This window comes from Chanodichthys erythropterus, chromosome 11, assembly GCF_024489055.1.
Source record: "Chanodichthys erythropterus isolate Z2021 chromosome 11, ASM2448905v1, whole genome shotgun sequence".
Taxonomy (NCBI): Eukaryota; Metazoa; Chordata; class Actinopteri; order Cypriniformes; family Xenocyprididae; genus Chanodichthys; species Chanodichthys erythropterus.
This window is the reverse complement of record NC_090231.1, coordinates 27,603,087-27,621,093: the sequence shown is the minus strand read 5'-3', so window position 1 is coordinate 27,621,093 and position 18,007 is coordinate 27,603,087. Positions and strand designations below refer to the sequence as shown.

At 37.8% G+C, this 18,007-nt stretch overlaps 1 protein-coding gene across 15 annotated transcripts in view; it reads left to right on the top strand.

The window, feature by feature from the left end:
- The window catches only part of dgkza (diacylglycerol kinase, zeta a), a 116,624-nt gene that overhangs the window by 53,501 nt on the left and 45,116 nt on the right, over positions 1–18,007 (top strand). For 4 of the 15 annotated variants that reach the window (XM_067402210.1, XM_067402212.1, XM_067402209.1 and 1 more), the window contains exons 2-14: positions 7,158–8,022; positions 8,851–8,959; positions 10,824–10,919; positions 11,960–12,037; positions 12,120–12,191; positions 13,577–13,633; positions 15,056–15,151; positions 16,185–16,253; positions 16,386–16,457; positions 16,551–16,667; positions 17,143–17,214; positions 17,414–17,509; positions 17,632–17,714. In XM_067402210.1, the coding sequence (XP_067258311.1) occupies positions 7,199–8,022; positions 8,851–8,959; positions 10,824–10,919; positions 11,960–12,037; positions 12,120–12,191; positions 13,577–13,633; positions 15,056–15,151; positions 16,185–16,253; positions 16,386–16,457; positions 16,551–16,667; positions 17,143–17,214; positions 17,414–17,509; positions 17,632–17,714 (1,841 nt within the window). In that variant the 5' untranslated portion in view covers positions 7,158–7,198. Of the gene's footprint in view, positions 1–7,157; positions 8,023–8,071; positions 8,727–8,850; positions 8,960–10,823; positions 10,920–11,959; positions 12,038–12,119; positions 12,192–13,576; positions 13,634–15,055; positions 15,152–16,184; positions 16,254–16,385; positions 16,458–16,550; positions 16,668–17,142; positions 17,215–17,413; positions 17,510–17,631; positions 17,715–18,007 lie in introns of those variants that run through there. The other 11 variants (XM_067402219.1, XM_067402222.1, XM_067402220.1 and 8 more) reach the window with 6 other exon arrangements.

Sequence of the window (18,007 nt, the reverse complement as noted above, 5' to 3'; positions counted from 1 at the left end):
AGTATAGCACATCTGTAAAGGCTTACTGTTGATGGGTTTTAAAAAACAAAAAAACAAAACATCTGACATGGTATGTATTACAATTTTTTATCTTTCTAATCAAGGGCCAGTTGCATAGCCACTGTCTTAAGAACTAGTCTTACCAACTAGCAGTTAGCCAAGGGCTAATTAATCTTACTTTTCATATTTTAAATGAGATCAATCTACCTTTTATGTAACTGACATAAATAAGTTAGGTCCGGTTTTAAAGAAAATATTAGATGACTAACTTTTAAGACTAGTCTAAGCAGTTTATTTAATTGGCCCCAGTTTATCAAAAAAAAAAAAAAATAAATAAATAAATAATGTGTTGGTCAAAAAAGGTTACATGTTTGAAAACTGGTGAACACAAAAATGTAAACGTGCAAACAAAATTATATATAAAATACTATATGTATTTTTTAATAAATTGGAAGTCTTTAAATTGAGGTTGGTGCCACTGAGCTGACAACACAACAGATTTCTTCCTTTTAAGTTTGCTTTTAACAGTGTGTCATTCTCAGAAAAAAAAACTCATGCAAACAAGAGTTAGTCTTTGCATCTCTCACAAGGATCTTTACAGCAGATGAACAATACTGCCCTGTTAAACTCAGTATATGCAAATCAGTGTTGAGTCCAGCACCACTCCATAGCACTGATCAACTCGTGTGTGTGTGTGTGTGTGTGTGTGTGTGTGTGTGTATGTGTGTATGTTGTTTGTGTTATACATTTACTTGTCTGAAACTCTTAGCTGTTTACTGTTTTGATGGTGCTGTCTATAAGCGTTTGAGTTAGATTATCTTTTACCTCAGTGTCAACACTTCAGGCTTTTCTAATATCTCTGAGCATAATGAAGGAAAGATCATCTCTATCCTGTTAAGCTGTCAAATATCAAGTGTTCACATGCAAAGAAATTATGAAATTATTTTGTCACTAATATAAATTCATGTTGATTTCCCTATTTTTACATTTGAATTCAGCTAATGCTCACTTAAAGTTAATTATTAAAAACAAATAATTTAACACTGTTAAATGTTATCATCAAATCTCAGGATAAATCTAATTTTTCATACTGTGCATTATGTTGTTAATATTAATATTTCTTTGAATTTATTTAGACAAAATAGTATGCAATTTTATCAGTTATTAGCTACGTACAACCAAAAATACTTATAAGTTTCAGCCATAATTTTAATATCAGTGCATCTCTACTATCATGACAAGTATTTTACCACTTCTAATACAGTATACTGGCTTTTTTTATTTTTATTTATTTATTTATTTCACTTTTCTTTAATAAAATATCCTATATAGTGATTTATAGAAGTAGACATTTTAAGACTAACTTGTTAAACATTTTGTTGTAATGCAACAAAATATAGTTAGAAATCGAGTGTTTGTTTGTGGTGTGAAGTTTTGCTGAGGAAATGTTAAATGTGAAGTTTCTATTTTAAAGTAGCCTATTCAGAAACCTTAACCTTTAACTCTGAGACCACAGCAGTTTATCACACAACACTAACCCACCCACATGCAGCCATCTCTTTTGCTTTCTTGCTCTCAGTTAGGGGTTTAATCTGGTCATGGTATAAGCATTAGCTCTACTGGATTATATACACACACACACACACACACACACACACACACACACACACACACACACACACACACACACACACACACACACACACACACACACACACACACACACACACACACACACACACACACACACACACACACACACACACACACACACACAGTCCTGCCCCTTAAGACTTGTGTAATCTGGTGCAGTTGTGTGTGTGTGTGTAACAACCTAAAATGCTTGAAAGGGTGAAGTGACAGGTTGTGAAGAGATTAATTTGAGACGTGCAGGAATGTAGTGTCTCCTTATGATGTTCACTGTGCACAAAAAGCAAACAGGAATACCTTATTGGACTCTGATCTATCACAATTTGTTTCAGCAATGCCATAGCGTATAACATTGCTATAAACAGGGGATAGCTAGGGATGTACTGTCTGCACATTATGGGAGACAATTATGTGTTCATTTTTATTATAAGGGAAAATAATTAAGAGAATGCTTGGAATATAACACAAGAGAATGTTTGAAATCTATGAGTCACTAGAGATGACCAAGGTTTTGTATATTTTGGCCAACAAACATTTTTGCCTGAAATTGTGTTTTATTTTTTTTATTTTTGCTATTTCATTTGCATCTGTCGCTAGATGTGACATGTGGCATGTGTGCTCCTATTGGTGAACTGTGTGATGTTCACTGTACGGTACATGTTTTGTTAACAGAAAAGGTTTCAGCCTCAAGATATTGTATATTGCGATTATCAAAATGCAAAAAGCTGCTATTTAATTAAATATTAACTGTACATTTGTACAGAACATATCTCAGAATCTGTAAATAGCACCTCAAATTGTACACTTTTAAATACCATATATGTACATTCATAAATCTGTCTATTCTCTATTTCTATTGCTGTATTGTATTATATTATTATTTTTTTTTTTTTTTAAATAATATTGTTATATTCCATTTTATTCCCTAATTCCTATGTATGTGTGCACTGTCTGTGCTTTCTTCTGCACTGGAAGCTCCTGTCAGACAAATTCCTTGTGTGTATACATACTTGGCAAGCTCTTTCTGATTGTTCTGATTCTGATGTGCTGCATGTTTCAAAGTGAAGCGCTGCTCTGTGTTTTTTATATGTATTAAGCTCACGACAGTGTTTTCAGCTGCTCAGATTATTGTAAATGCTGCTCCACACTAACACCGGACATGTGTTATCATATTAGTGTACATATTAACAAAGTAAAGCATTCAAACAGGGACTTTGACCTGACAGGGTGCATTCATTCCCACAAATGGGATGCAACACACACATAGTGTATGTGAATCCTGCATGCCATGTACTATGAGTTGCTTAATATGCGGTTGGGAACACAGTGTGTGGCAGGTTTACTTTTCACATTCATAAAATTTCCAACATTTTTGTGGAGTTTACAGTTTTTCTTCCTATTTTTATTTAGTAATTTTTTATAGCAGAAATGGAATTAGAAGCATTTGTAAACCTGATGTCAACAAAACACAGGTTGAGGTTTCAATGCTTAAAGATGTAAATATGTAAGAAATAATTTACAACGGGCTATTGAATGTGTGTATATTTCCATCTCGTACAAGTTTCTGTCTGTACACAAACTTGAACACTAACTCTTTTTATTGGCATACATGTGTAATATCTTAGTACTTTTGCCTGGATGTTTTAGGAGGAGCAACAGCAATATGAGAGGATTTCACATGAGATGAAATATAACTGGAGTATATGACAAAATAATAGCAATATAATTTTTTGGCCAAATCATGCAGAATAGTGTTAGTGTATGTAATTTGAAAGATGTAAGAAAACATATCTGCAGAATGCATGTACCCCTCTCTCTACCTGTCATCCTGGGATGTCGGCAGGTAGCCGACCTTGTGGTGTGTGCATGTGTAAGATTTTGTGTGACTCAGAGCTACAAATTTAAGTACTGTGTTCTTTCTACACTTAGTTTGTGTTATTTGAATTCATCTTTTGCTCTTTAATTTAATGAGTCAAGTTTCCAGTTACATGTCGGTCCAACAACCTTACCTTACATGAGTCATCCAAACCTTATTGCCTGTCTCTCTCACCCACTCTTTCTCTGCTGACTTCAGCCTACAGACCTCTGAGCGCTATATCGGAGTTGAGTGTGTGTTGAGTTGTTTCGTGTCTTATTCCCTGTTGTAAGGGGGCGGCCCTTTTGTACAGACCCGCACACTTTCTGTGCCTCCATCTCTCTGTTTCGCAGTATATAGAATGGCAGTATGACAGAAGATGAAGACCAGCAACACATGTTTGGGATATTTGGGACAGACAGACTAGAAGTTTGCATTACCATAAGCTGGCATAACATATTATGAAACATAGTGTTTTCTTATAAGAAATAAAGGTGGATGCATGTGCATATAAAAATGGAATTGAATATTGTAGCCTATAAATAGAAAACACTAAAGGAATAGAAGATGGAAGTGTGGATATGCTCTTGATTGATCTGCTTCAAGATCTAAGTTAAATGCTAAAATTTAGTTTCGTTATCACTCACAGAGATAAAAAGATGTAGCTAAAAATGACAGTGGGAAGTGTAACTAAAATATTATGCAGGTTCCTGCCACATCCTGCCATGCAAGTGTTTTGAACATTGACCTAAAGACCAAAGGCCACAGTACCTGATACTTGTACCAACGATTGTTTGCCCATTTTACTTTTACAGCCCTTCTTCTTTGCAAAGTCTCTTCTTTGGAAATATGTTAAAATGTGCATGTTGCTGGTTTGGATTTAATCATAAACAGTCACAGTATAAGTGGACTATTGCAGTGGGACACAATTTGAAATCATTGGAAGTCTGCAGCTCAGCCAGGCCCCCTTCTTAAAGTAAAGACCACACACAACCACACAAAGCCAAGTAGTACATTTTGTCAGCTCTTGTATACTGACCTCAATTTCCTCTGAGCACAGTTCACACTTCACACGCATATTTAGAATCGTCACTTCTACTGACCTTAGCAATGAGAAGCAAAGAGTGACACTGAAGACATAGACACACGTTTTACTGCCACTGTCATTTTTACATCTAATTATCTGGCGACTAAAAGGTATTTTTAGAAATCATTTATATTAAATTTAAAGGGGTACTTCACTGCTGGAAAATGAGCTTTCAATCAAACTTGGCTGCCTATATGAAGTAGAGAGGTGAAAAATGTTTTGAAATCAGTGTTATGTACCTGACTAGTGAAAACAAAGAAAAAAGGCTGCTGTCTGGGCATGTTATCGTCCAAGTCCACTCCCACCAGTCTGCTATGGAAACGCTTGACCAGAGTCAAATACCACCTTGCTTTAGTAGGAAATACTTCATAGCAAACCTTTAATTATAATGGTGTTGACTTGTATTGTTCCCAGGTGCAAGAAATCAAAGAGTAAACATTTAGGGGGACTTAGTTATTTTTGGTTTCCAGTGAAGGATCAAGCATGTTGTAGGCAGTGGCTAAAGGCTGCAAAGAATCGTATATACTGTATGGAGAGAACACCGCACCAGAAAATTTGAAAAACCCCTGTATTCAAACTGGATGACTTGATTACAAACACAGTGTTTTAGGCCACATGGAGGAGAAAAACTGAAACTGCAGTTCTGTCAGTTCCTCCCAACATTGCGAAGCAAAACGCTCTCACTGATGCCATAGTGTTTGATTTTTTTCCATAATGCTGTTCAAAGAGTAGACAATTTTTTGTGAAAAACCTACCCTTACAGTAACTGTTCGGTTAATAACCCTCTGTTGATTCAACTTACGAGGGCGGGGATACAAAAATGCGGAAATATATTCTGTAGTTTTCACAAAACCCCTAGAGCTGTCAAAGTTCCACCGGATAATGCAAAATGCAAAACTTTTGCTGACAAATAAAAGTGAATTTCTTGGTCCAGTTAACAAAAAACGAGTAAACATTGTTCATTTACATATACTAACGACGTTGTAACAGCACAAAGCGGGTTGAAAATTGGCAAAGTTACACTTTAAATCACAAAAAAAAATGTAAAGACTTGGAAGATTCTGAATAAAACTTTTTAAGTGGCTGCTGTGATCATAGATCAATAGACATTTTCTTGTAGTCTCTTATAGTATACTTTTGTAGACAAGTTTTTATCCATGTACATTATAAAAGACACATTAGCACTAGTGTCTTCCACCAGGAAAACACATGACTGACACTTTAAAATCTTGCTTAAATTGATATTCGTGGACTTCTGTTTATGGAAAATGCATATTTACAGAATTAATTTTTCTTCTCTTATCGTTTATTTGCATTCCAGAATAATATGTCAGTCATGTTGTATATTTTTGACACACTGTTACTCACTGGTGACCTTTAGCAGTGTGGGAATCCGATAAGGTCTGTGAGCTCATATGACTTATGAAACATTAAGTTCTTTTTCAGACAAAATCAAACTGTGGTGCCTGAGTTACACACAACTGTTTTTATAGGCTGCAGAAATTAATCTATAATCTTCTGGTATTGTTTAGACTCAGTATACTTCATTTGTCTGTGTATTCAATTACAAAATAATACTTTTTTTAGATATAGAGATAATGTACAGTACACTGTTTACTGTAAGAAACATAATTATTATCTATAATATCTCTTTCCTGTGTGGTTCATTGGATGGTCATGTTGGTTTTAATTGAAGTTAAGGTCTTTTGATATGGATAGGTGCTAAATAATAACTGTTTATGAGCATTAATCCCATTTTATTCATTGAGTGTTCAGCACGTAATCATATACACTGTAGAAATAAGATGGAGGTCTATACTATAGATAAATGCATTATCTCTCATCTTCTAATTATTGTTCTACTACTGAACTGTGGCATTAATATAGTCTGTAAGCTTTAAGTCACAATTTTGCATTCTTTGTGTGTTTTATTTTGAGTAGTGAGTTGTACTTTTTTGAGAAGTGATTCATAATTCAGACACTCCACTTAGTTTTTTTTTGTTTTTTTTAAAAAGATTTTATTTATTTATTTTTTTTTGTTATTTTGGACCCCAGTGAATTTTACAGTTTTGGATGAACTATCCCTTTAAGGGCACTGTTAAGAAGTCACTCTGTGGGATCAGAGAGTGGATATGACTTACAAATATCACCGTTAGATACACTTTCTCCTGGTAATGTTACCTGAGCTCCGTCAGGTATATCATGACTACATTATACTCCTGAATCAATTGTGATCATGTGTCATTTACGTAGCATTGCTGATTAAAGGAGGTTTCATTTTCTTGGTTACAATTCAGGCAGTTACTCGGATGCAGAGGATTAGGGCAGATGGTTTTCTTCAGTTTTGTCTGAGCTACTAAATAAGTCACACAGGTGAGGAGAATTGGAATTGAATAGAGCTGATTGGAGTGATTAGTGGTGGTCTGATATCCTATCATTGCCATTTCAACTAAAAAAGGGCAAAGGAACAGCACTGCATTCGTGGAGACAGTCACACCACATTTGTTTTTGTATGTTGTAGCCTGTGTATTGTATGTGCTGACCGACTCACTCTTGCGCCCACAGCGTCCTCTGGGGAAGACATCAGTCGTGGCGTATAGCATCCAATGGAAACATTGTTTGGCCTGCGTTTCAGGCGGAAAGCCTGTGAGCCAAACGGGCGCAGGCGCTCCAGTGTGGCACTTCCAGCGAGTAAAGCACGCCGGCGCTCCAGCGTGGGCCTGCCTTCAGCTGGCCTGGCTCATAGACGCAGGTCTAGCGTTCAGTTCCAAACCAGCAATGTGCATGCGGGGATCTCACAACCCAGTAGAGGAAGCTTCGCTAGGAGGAGGTCGAGCGGTGCAACGGCCTTCCTGACCCCGCGGTTTGCTATCCGTCGAAGACAGGCTGCCAAACACCGCGGTATTCATGCCCAGCTCCTGGGACCGTCACTGCTCCTGGCTAGTGTGGTGCAGATGAGCGAAGACCACGAAAGGGAGGATAAGAGTCTAGAAGAATACTCCTCTCTCTCTGATAGCGACTCTAGTCAGGAAGAGCGCGAGCAAGCAAGGATTGACTTAGAGACGGAGTCTGATAAGTGTCTGACATGGTTGACTCATGGTTTGTTGGCAGGAGAAAGCATTCAGCCCCGCCCCCTCATCCGTGCACCACGTTGTCTGCGGCGAAACTCCTCACACCTGCTTCCCGCTGAGGCCGTTTATCGAAGCCCAGCCTCTTATGGGCTATATGGCCGTTACCGTAGGACCAGTCAGGCACAGGGGCTGTCTAATGTGGGTGGATTGTGGGAAGGGAGACGAAATTCTTGTGCAGCTCGAGGACCAGTTGCACTGTACAGGACGAGCTCCCCTTGCTGGCCAGATCTCAGTCTTTCACACACATTGCAGGGAACTTACTACAACCCACAGATTGACACATGGAGCGGGTTCCTATCGTATGTAGAGCCCTAACTACAGCTGTATGTCTTATGCTTGTGTGTTTATTTTATTTTTTTTTTATATACAAATGAAAGATATATTTGTACTTTTCTGTCACTTAAATATTTTTTGTTTATGTGGGTGTGTGGAAGAGTAGATATGTCCCTTTTCAAATGTGATTAGAGAAGAAAAAAAAAAGGTTTTCATTAGCACTACATAATTTCAGTCCTATTGTATCCTCACATCAAACACTCCAACAGTAATTCCTCTATATTTGTCATTAGTGAGGTGAATGATAGTGGACCTTTTTCTGTTTGGTTCTTAGCTTTCTGACATTTTGACACTTACAGTAGTGAACTATAACTTCAATTGTGTGCACAATTGTGTGATTATTTTATGATTATCAGGAGCTAAACACAAGGGTTCAGTGTACTGTCTCTGTTTCACTCTTCTTTTTACTCTTGCTCCTTTAATTTTTCAAACTGAAGTACCTTCTTTTGAGGCATATTTAGTGTTTTTAGTGGTTTACATGTGGGGCACGCTGCTAAACAAGTCAAGTCACCTTTATTTATATAGGTCTTTATACAATACAGATTATTTCAAAGCACCTTCATAGAAATAAAAAGGAAAATAGCAGTCAAGGATGCAAACTATTCAATTCATTTATAAAGAAGAAGACAATGTCATCATTCAGTTCCAAGTTATTTGAAAGTTTTCAGAGGTTTATTCCAGACACATTTACTGTCCTTCTTTGTGTATGTGTACATCCAGGCTATACATTGAGTTTCTGTTTATCATTATTGCTTGATGTTTTATGGGACCTGTCTATTTTTATTTGTTTGTAGGAAGGCCATTGCGAAGTCTGGTCTCCAGCATCTCTCATGCCAGCCCAGTGCTGCAGTGTTGGCCAAGGGGGAAACGGACAGAGAAATCCGCAGCACAGTGGACTGGAGTGTAAGTAACACAAACCCAAATAATCTAGACTTCAGGGGCCGTATTCACAAAACACCTTAAGGCTAAAAGTAGCTCCTAAATTGCCGATTTAGGAGAAACTCTTAAAAATAATGGGCGTGTCAGTCCTAATTTTAGGAGTCCCAAATTTTTGCTCTAAGAGTATTTCACAAAGCATTTTAGCACTAAAACTAGCTCCTAAATCTGTGAAATGATAGGAGTAGTCAAGAGGACTTCTAAGTCACTAAGACCAAATCACAAACAGTCCTAATCCACCTAAAGACACTGTACACCATTGAGGCAATAGCGATAGAGCCTTAGGTGCTGAACTTTTTCTTCATAAATGCAATACATTTTGAATTTGAATCTACGATGAGATGCCAAAAATAAATCTTTAACAAATAAATAAATATTGTCCAATTACCTATGGCAGTGGTTTTCATGAGATCACCTTTACAAATGATTGAATAGAGTAAAAAAATATATAATAAGCGTATTTGGTGTGCTGTCCAAGGGGATAGAGGGCTCAGAGCTTGGAATTTAGCCCAAACCCAAACTTCTCCCCGTATCCCCAGCCGAGAGTGAGGAGCGGGGTGGCGGAGGGATGCAGAAAACTGACGACTGTAGGTGAGTCGGCACTCGTCTGTGTATATATTCCTCCTCTTGAGCTGATTAGATAGACCGTTTGAATGTGTTCCTCCCAAACTTTGTTTATAAAACATAATTTGTCGCTTGCATTTTGCATTCTCTTGAGATGCAGACATCCAAGAGGCACTCCACAATTAACTGTATATACTAGTTTAATTACTAGTGACACTTAACCTACATTTTAAAACCTTTATTTGAACATGGCAACATTTTTATTAAAAAATATTTATTTGAATAGGGCAACATTTGTATTTTAAAACCTTTATTTTAATATGGAAACATGACACCTCATTCTACAATATTTCTATAATTAAATTGCCGACTCCTCCCCCATCAGCCAATCACTGTGGGCATAGTCCATAGTGAAGTGAGTGAGTGAGTGAGTGAGTGAGTGAGTGAGTGAGTGAGTGAGTGAGTGAGTGAGTGAGTGAGTGAGTGAGTGAGTGAGTGAGTGAGTGAGTGAGTGAGTGAGTGAGTGGGTGGGTGGGTGACGTGACGTGGCGTGGCGTGGCGTGGCGTGGCGTGGCGTGGCGTGGCGTGGCGTGGCGTGGCGTGGCGTGGCGTGGCGTGGCGTGGCGTGGCGTGGCGTGGCGTGACGTGACGTGACGTGACGTGACGTGACGTGACGTGTGGCCAATTATGGTGACCCATACTCGGAATTTGTGCTCTGCATTTAACCCATCCAAGTGCACACACACAGCAGTGAACACACACACACCGTGAACACACACCCGGAGCAGTGGGCAGCCATTGCTGCGGCGCCCGTGGAGCAGTTGGGGGTACGGTGCCTTGCTCAAGGGTCTCACCTCAGTCGTGGTATTGAGGGTGGAGAGAGTGCTGGATATTCACTCCCCTCACCGACAATCCCTGCCAGACCTGAGACTCGAACCCATTACCTTTGGGTTACAAGTCCAACTCTCTATCCATTAGGCCATGACTGCCCCCTAATGAGGTCAAAGCAACGAGGTCAACCCCGCCCTTACTCTTAGCTTAAGACTTCTCTCTATTCCTTAGTAAAAGTTTGTCTCAGCAGCTTTGTGAATAGGTTTTAAGAGAAAACTCTTAGCTAAGAACTTTTACTACTATTTAGGAGAACTCTTAGTGGCAAGATAAAATGTTTTGTGAACACGGCCCCAGATCTCTATTCTTTGTACTGTTGATGAACCTATAGTTTCTTTCTTCAGTTTCACAATTAATTTGAGGCTTTGTGTTTGAGCAGGAATCAGCTCTATATGGAGAGCACATCTGGTTCGAGACAAATGTCTCTGGGGACTTCTGTTACGTCGGAGAACAGCACTGTTACGCCAAGTCACTGGTGAGTGTGTGTTTTATATATAAAGGAATGCCAGAATAAGCCCCTCTTTATGCAAGAGTGAGTAAGTACAGAAGAAAGTAAATAGAGGGACAAAAGTGAGATGAGATATCTTGAATGATGTCTTCCAGATGAGAGAGAATAAAGGATGGGATAACTAACTATGTTACTAACTATGTAATGGTGTAACTGATACTGTGGTTGTCAATGCGAGTGAACTGCTAATTGTGTGACGGAGACTTCAAACAATACCCAGTAAGAATTGCTCTATCTCATCATTTAACTCTACTCTTATCTATAACACTTGTTTCTTTAATCCCCTTTATTATATGCGAAGCTGTAGGTCGGGGGAGCGCCACTTTTACTTTGTGCAATTTGTTTTCTCCTGTTTATGGTTTAGTTGGGGAGTTAGGGAAGTGTGTTGTACTTTTGTTTATATTTCATTTGTTAGGTAAGTCAGCTTTTCTAAACTTAGGTAGATTCCCTTTTGTTTGTTGTTTTGGCTTTTGTCCCCCTTCCGAGCAAATGCTTCTGTTCATTTTTGATTTGTGAAAAGAAAATAAAGAAAAGAGTTTTTGTTTCAAAACGTTGTGATTCTTGTGAGCTGGGACAGGAGAGGAGGAATTTCCATTAATTTAAATCCTTTATAACTTTATTTTATTATATTTACTTTACTTTATCCTATTATTTACTTTATTTCTTTGTTACTGATCCGTCCAACCCCTAGACTGGGACGGGTTGTAACAATATGAAAAGAAGGTGAGAGAGAGGATAGAAATAGATTGATGGTTAAAAGGGAAATGAGAATTTATCGTTTGCACCGCTTCTCTTTTTCTCTTATATTTTTATCTCTTAGTATAATGCTGCTCCCTGGTGGCTTGCTCACAGAATGCATAGGATTTGTACTTTTTAACTTTGGAATTATGCGCATCAAACAAGTTTGATTTAATTATTTTGGTTGTTAAACTTATATCAAGTGGAGAACACCTGTGACCTCAGTCTGAGTCTGAATCTAATGATGTCTCTTTTCCTGTTTTTCACAGCAAAAGTCTGTTGCTCGGAAAAAATGTGCTGCTTGCAAGATCGTAGTTCACTCCATCTGCATTGAACAGCTGGAGAAGGTGAGAACATTTCTAATGGCAACACAAAGGTAGAGATGTGATCTGACACTGCATCACAGACCATACGTGTTCCTCCCTTCAGTTATTGGACTGGAATGCTCCACCTCAGGGGGAGGGGCTTCATGAGGTGCCTCTCAAAGATCCGTCATTCAGAGTGAGAAACCCTCTGGTTTTTTCTCAGACTCAACTGGGGCTAATGGATCACTCACACATCTGATCTTAGCAAAGACTGGTGACTGTCTGGCCTGATAAACCTAGAACACCCAAATAACAATGAGCAATGAGCACGTTTACATGCACACCAGTATGCCGATAACTCACAAAAATCAGCTTATTGAAATAATCTGTTGTCCAGGTTTACATGCAAACCAATAACCAGACAACTCAAATAGACTGCGTTTACATGACTTTAATAATAAATCAGGTTATTTCCCAGTAGTGACGTCAAAACGTAATAATTTGTGTATCTGACTCAGAGTTTCATTTGTTATGTCAGTTGTAATGTTAAATAAAGCATTAAAAACCGAAGAACAGTATTGCAACGTGTCAGCGGGAAACTTAGGGGTCATATATTATCCTCTCATTACAGATGCAGCATTTTGACTGTACCACTTCTACTTCTGCTGCATGAGAGGAGAACACATTTTTATAATTCTTTGAGTCAAGAAAGATTCTGAGTTTGCAATGTATTTCCTCCTCCCTTACTGCAAAACATTTACTCTGTCTGGATGCAGCACGCCTTCCTGTCACATATCACACATGCACACTTCAATAAGCTGACAGAAAGCAGGTTAATGCATTTACATGCCGGGTGAAATTGGCGTAAGGGGCAAAAATCTAGCTTAAGGGGCAAAAATCTGGCGTAAGGGGCAAAAACCACTATGCATTGTCGGCTTATTAAGTAAAATGAGGTTGAGAATGTGCATGTAAACTTACTCATTGTCCTGTTAACATCTGGAGCCACTTTAGCTCTCAGTCCATCCAGACTGTGAAGGGGGCATCCTTTGTCTCTTTTTGATAACCTCATTGGTTTGTAGTTTAGACAAAAGCTGGTTCTAATCGTATACTGCAGAAAGGTTTTCTTGCCAGACATATTCTTTTTCTCACTAATCACTTTCATTCTGATTGGGCTAGTGAATGTCAGGTTGTTGGGTGGAGTTTTATTTTATCCATGAGGCACAGATTCTGTGTGTTCTCAGTTCTGATTCTGGCTGGTGTCTTCGACAGTTTATGTCTGGTATATGGGGCTCATTGTGGTGAAATGATGTTTGATCAGGGATGATTTTAATCATACTTCACACTAACCAGGCTAACAATCTCAGATAAGATGGTAAGGAAAGTGATGCTTTTGTTTTTTGTTCTATTCTCATATACATTTTTTGTTGATCTCTGTGGGGAATCTCCAAATCTGAGCATGTTTTCTGGAACATAATCCAACAGTTTTGAGGTTTTGATGAGCTACTGAGCTGTTGAGGTTTAATTTAGGGTAAATACTTAATAGTAATGTAAAAAATGTGATTTTTTTTCTTTGTCTTTTAGATAAACTTCAGATGTAAACCATCTTTCAGGGAATCAGGATCGCGGAACATCCGAGAAGTGAGTTTCTTCTTTTCCTCTTCCTTTCTTTGTTTTCTTAATATTTCTCCCATTCTGTCTGTTTTCCAATTCTGTCAAACAAATTGTCGTTAAACCTTCATAGATCGATATAAACAGCCAACAGCGGTGTTCTGAGAAGTTTTTTTTGTCATTGTATTTCTATATTAAATTTTAAGATAAAAAGCTTCCCTTTTTTTTTTATTTAAGTTTAAATTAGGGATGCACTGATACCATTTTTTAAGGATCGAGTACGAGTACTGATATTTTTTTCTAATACTCGCCGTTACTGATACCGATGCCTATACATTTATTACATTTTTTTTTTTTTTTTTGGTGATGCAGTTTTCCCAGCACAACACAGTGAGACTAATGAATGTAGGACAGCTTCTTTATTAATACTCTAATGAAAAAAGTAATAATTTTTATGTGCTTGTCACAAACTTCAAGAACAAACATTTCACAGTGTCCAATAACCTTCAAAGTGCATAATTAGCAATGTGGTAATTAATTGTTGTTATATAAAAAGAAATGTACAAACAAATTACAATCAATTCAACAAATACTATACAGATACAAATTAAATAAACTTGTTTTTCAGACACATTTGTTTAACATCTTTTGTTGTTTTATTAACATTAATGACAAATATAGGCTACAGTCCCTTTAAGACCAAATCCATGGATACTGACACACATATTCTGTTTTCACCCAAATGTTTACTTCCACTTAATCCATAACTGACTGTATTTATGTGAGATACTCCACACAATGGACATTTTGACAACTATGTGTGCAATTGACCATTCAGGCTCAAGGAGAACTGATTGCACGCTGTCTAGGATTGCGCACAAGAAAGAGAGAGAGCGCTTCTGGTGTGTCAATCAGCGTGATTCCGCCTATCCCGCTTTCACTAATCGAAAACGAATTGTGATAGAAAGCATGCTGTTCGAAATGTGTGCGTTTTCATCATTAATTTTGAAGTATTTCCACACCTCTGAGGCTGACATTGTTTCTGCTGCTGCCGTCGGTGTCTCTGTGCACGGAAAATTTTGTCCGTTACGTCACATGAGGTATCGGTCTTTGGTATTGGGGGTATATTTATGAGTATGAGTACAAGTACATGAGCTTGGTATCGGGCCGATACCAATACTGGTAACGGTATCGGTGCATCCCTAGTTTAAATTTAGCGTTATGCAGATGTCTGAGTAACCCCAGACTTTTTACATGCACTACTGTTTGCTGTTTACATCTTTAAATCTTGATTTTACCCATTTTACCCTCTGTTTTCCTTTTACACGTCCCCTATGTCGCGCTCACTGCTGTAATCCATCCCTCGTCTCCTCATCCCTATCTCTCCATTGCACTTCTGCTCCTCTGTGTGCCCTTTCTCTTCCTATCTCTCATCTTGCCTTGGTGGGTTAGCGCACATGGCGACGCAGAGCTTTCAGAGGTCACCTTGCTTTGGAGCAAATGAGAGGTGCTGCAGCTAAATATAGTGCACACACCTCTATCACACAGGTATCACACACACTCTCACCCAACTATGATGGCATCTTTACTTGGTTATATAAATGAGGGATTATACGTTTCGGTTGTTTTAAATAAAGCTAATTACAATTGATATAAACTAACCTTAACCCTATGCGGTTTGAATTGTTTAATATTTTTTTCAAATAATAAGATATTCATCCACAAATAATTGTAAATAAGTTTAAAAACATGATATATGTTATGAATTTCACAAAAATGAATTAAAATGTTAGTTCGTTGATTTTCAACAAACTTTGTATTGTTACAATATCAGTAGTATATGTAAATGAACAATGTGTAATACCTGCACAGAGATATCTTCATTTATTTGTCAACAAGATTTGTCAGCTATTGACAGCTCCAGGGCTCTTGGGAAAACTACCAATCATGCATCCACAGCCCCTTTAATCTGTTTTTTTTTTTTTTTTTTAAGCACCAAAAAAAAAAAAAAAAAAGCTTTTCTGCTGCATAGGCAGCCAAGTTTCATTAATAGCCCATAATGCCAGTGGTGAGTTATCTTTAAATTAAATAAATCTGTTTTATTTGCCAATATCAGATTAGCTTGAGTTGACGGTGGGTGGAGTCCATCTATTTGTGTGCACAACAATGCTAGAAATGTGTCAGAATTCACAAATGTGTGTGCTGATCCACATCCGCATACATCCGCATCCACATAATCTATTTATTTGGAAATATGAAACAATTCTAACCCTATATAACTCCCAAGAATTTAAGCATACATTTGCCCACATTCATATAGGCATTGCATCATAGCATTCAAATACAAGTGTACACAGTTTTAGATACATCTCCAGCAGTATTCTATTCCCATGATTTCTGTTCTGCTGTCTGCTTCTGTTCACGTCACACCATATCCCTAACTTCAGATTTGATCTTGATCTTGACCCCAGAGCATAACCTCACAACATTAGACTGGCTTAATGTCGCATTTTTAACACAGATTGTCATAATCTATGGATGGGACAGCTATATGAGATCTTGTGTTTTGCTTTTATGACAGCCTGCAATAGTGCGACACCACTGGGTCCATCGGAGAAGACAAGAGGGCAAATGCAAACAGTGTGGAAAGGTGAGTAGGATGGATCACAAGAAGAGTGTTATGGCATATATATGAGAAATGACATGTATCACATTTCACAAGGCTAATGAATAAAATCTTAAGTTTTTAAAGTCTTTAACAGAGTCTGATCTTCACCTACAGGGGTTTCAGCAGAAATTTGCCTTTCACAGTAAAGAGATTGTAGCCATTAGCTGCTCCTGGTGCAAACAAGCAGTAAGTCTTTCAGGCTGAATTCATTGGTGTGCTTTAGTATTGTAGAGTATGTAAATGTGTGTAACTTTCCTCTCTTTCTCTGTCTGTGTGCAGTATCATAATAAAGTGACATGCTTCATGCTGCAGCAGATAGAAGAACCGTGTTCATTAGGAGCACACGCCGCCGTTATAGTACCTCCTACCTGGATCATACGGCTTCGCCGACCTCAGGTATATGCTATACTCTGTTACTTCTCTTTTATGGTTGTTAGTGAGCGATTGAATGGAAAAAAACCCCACAAACTGAATTCGATAATAAATTGAATTTGTGCTCTGTAAATTAGCAGTGCTATCAGCATCTCTATGGCTATATTAAATGTAAAATGCTAGATGTAAACACCTACAACCCAGTGCAAACCCTAAGGAATTCTGTAAATTATTCAAAGCGTAGCATTGTATTACTTGTACAAAAGCATTGTTTTTTTTAAACTCCAACATACAAAATGTATGATACATACAGCATTAAATAGCTGTTAAGAACTAAAATAAATAAATCCATAAGTGTTTTGTATGGATTTTAAATACTCAGAAACTGTGGAAACAGAGAGCATTTTTATACTGAAATCTCCACTGGTAGTTTACCCGTTTGTTTTTAATGAATGTGCTGAACTTTTAGTAATGTTATTGTGCTGTTTTTCAATTGTAGTCCTCACTAAAGTCAAGCAAAAAGAAGAAACGAGCATCTTTCAAACGCAAATCCAGCAAGAAAGGAGCAGAGGTATGAGAACAAACAAGTATTAGTTTTTGTTTGCCAGAGGATGATACAATTAAAGAAGCAACATGTTTTTGGACTTTAGATTTTTTATCTAAGCCCCCCCCCCCCCCCCCCTCTCTCTCTCTCTCTCTCTCTCTCTCTCTCTCCCTCCCTCCCTCCCTCTTTCTTTCTTTTTCTTTTTTTTTTTTTTTCTTTCTTCCAGGAGGCTCGATGGAAGCCCTTCATAGTGAGACCTATTCCCTCTCAACTCATGAAGCCACTGCTGGTGTTTGTAAACCCAAAGAGTGGAGGAAACCAGGTATTATAAATACCTTCTATATTAATAATAATTTAATAGTAATTATATTACCAACAATTAAATAAACCATAAAAATAATAATCACCTATATGAACTATTCTCTTCTGCTCTCTTTCTTTCAGGGAGCTAAAATCATCCAGTCCTTTCTGTGGTATCTGAACCCTCGGCAGGTCTTTGATCTCAGTCAGGGGGGTCCTCAGGAAGGGTCAGTACTTGCATGTGGAATGCTTCAGAACTACGCTTCTCAAACATTTTTGTCAGCCTAGCCCTTTTGATATACAGCCAAACCAAAAATTATTCAGACAGATATAATTTTTTATATTTTTTTTACTAGTGGGTGCAGGACACTATAGTTCATTTGTGTAAGTGAGGATAGCAAAATAAAACTGTGACATATTATACCCAAAAATTCTTCATACAGTGGACTACCAGTGAAATTGATGAAAATTTGGGACCAAAAATTATTCAGACACTTTGACCTGACCATGTTTTGCAAAC